At 48.1% G+C, this 1,195-nt stretch overlaps 1 protein-coding gene across 1 annotated transcript in view; it reads right to left on the bottom strand.

Annotated features, from left to right (window-relative positions):
* Positions 1–415: 415 nt before the first annotated feature.
* Positions 416–1,195, bottom strand: part of LOC104276243 (ataxin-1-like) — a gene marked incomplete at its 5' end in the record, with an annotated part of 7,578 nt that continues 6,798 nt past the window's right edge. The window contains one exon of the mRNA XM_009872482.1: positions 416–956. Within this exon, the coding sequence (XP_009870784.1) occupies positions 426–956 (531 nt within the window). The remainder of the gene's footprint in view (positions 957–1,195) is intronic.

Below are 1,195 nucleotides of genomic sequence, written 5' to 3'. Positions count from 1 at the left end.
CCTCCCTAACCCGCCCCCCCCAAAAAATCCCCCAAAACAAAAAACCAAACAAAAAACCAGAACAGGAACCAAACCAACAAAACGAAACCAGAAATGAAATGAAAACAAAAATCACAGCTGGACCCTGTCCTACACGAGGTGTTAGAAAACAGGAGCCATGACAACACATTCATTTCCACTAAGGGTGTGTGAAGCAGATACTGCCCCTTCTGTAGCTCTCGATAAACCTAGTCACTGACAAACACTTGTGGAAAAACATATGCACCAGTCTCCTGCATAATACCAGCTGCAACTATAACAACAAGGTTATAACATAAACCTAAAATAAGATGATAACATGTAAATACTGGGTTATTTAGTCTACAGTACAGTAATCTGGATAAAAATGACAAGGGATAGCCTAATCTCCTTTCCCCAAACAACTTTCACTTTCCTACGTTGGAACGACCTTCAATGCAAATCTTAACCTCCTGAGGAATAAAAGAAGGCTTGGGAAGAGTCAAAGGCGGCTCCTCTTCTGATTTCTCTAGTTTTCGTGTTTCGGGGGCTGACCACCTCCTCTTCCTCGTTGCCGGGGGCTTGCTGGGTTCTGTTTTGGTGAGCAAAGGTGCTGCAGGCAATCCTATTTTGTCCGGAAACTTCAGTTCACCATTCTCAGCTAACATCTGTGTGCTTCCCTGATTAATCCCGTTCTCCTGCTCTGCATACCTGTGTCTACTTCCAGCTAGACTGTCATTCTTTGAGTGCTTCAGCAAGATACTAGCTGAGTCCATGGGCTGGCCCTTTTTAATAGAGCCGTTCTTCAGGTTCTTGAGAGTGAGCGATATGCAGACATCCCCCACCGAGAGTTTGGAGCATGGCAAATCAAAGAGCTGGCTGGTTCTCTCGGGGCAGCAGGATGACCAGCCTTGTCCAAATACAAAAAAAGGGTATTCTACCAAGACTTCCACGCTGACCTGCAGAAAAAAAGAGGGGACAACAGAGAGAGACAGAGAGAGACAGAGAGGGGAGAGCGTGAGATCACCCATGTGCCCTCCTCAAGCACGTCCACGGCCGGCAGCGCTTGCCGTGGGGGAGAGGGGTGAAGCTGAAAGGGCAGACGCACTGGTCGGTTTCCGCAAAACCAGTGCACCAGCTGCCAGACCTCCTGGCCGTTGTCGTCACACAGGTGTTAATGGCTTCTCTTCGCTGCGCC

This window comes from Apaloderma vittatum, unplaced genomic scaffold (genome assembly GCF_000703405.1).
Source record: "Apaloderma vittatum isolate BGI_N311 unplaced genomic scaffold, ASM70340v1 scaffold6057, whole genome shotgun sequence".
In the NCBI taxonomy this organism is placed as follows: Eukaryota; Metazoa; Chordata; class Aves; order Trogoniformes; family Trogonidae; genus Apaloderma; species Apaloderma vittatum.
This window is presented reverse-complemented; position numbering and strand designations above follow the sequence as displayed.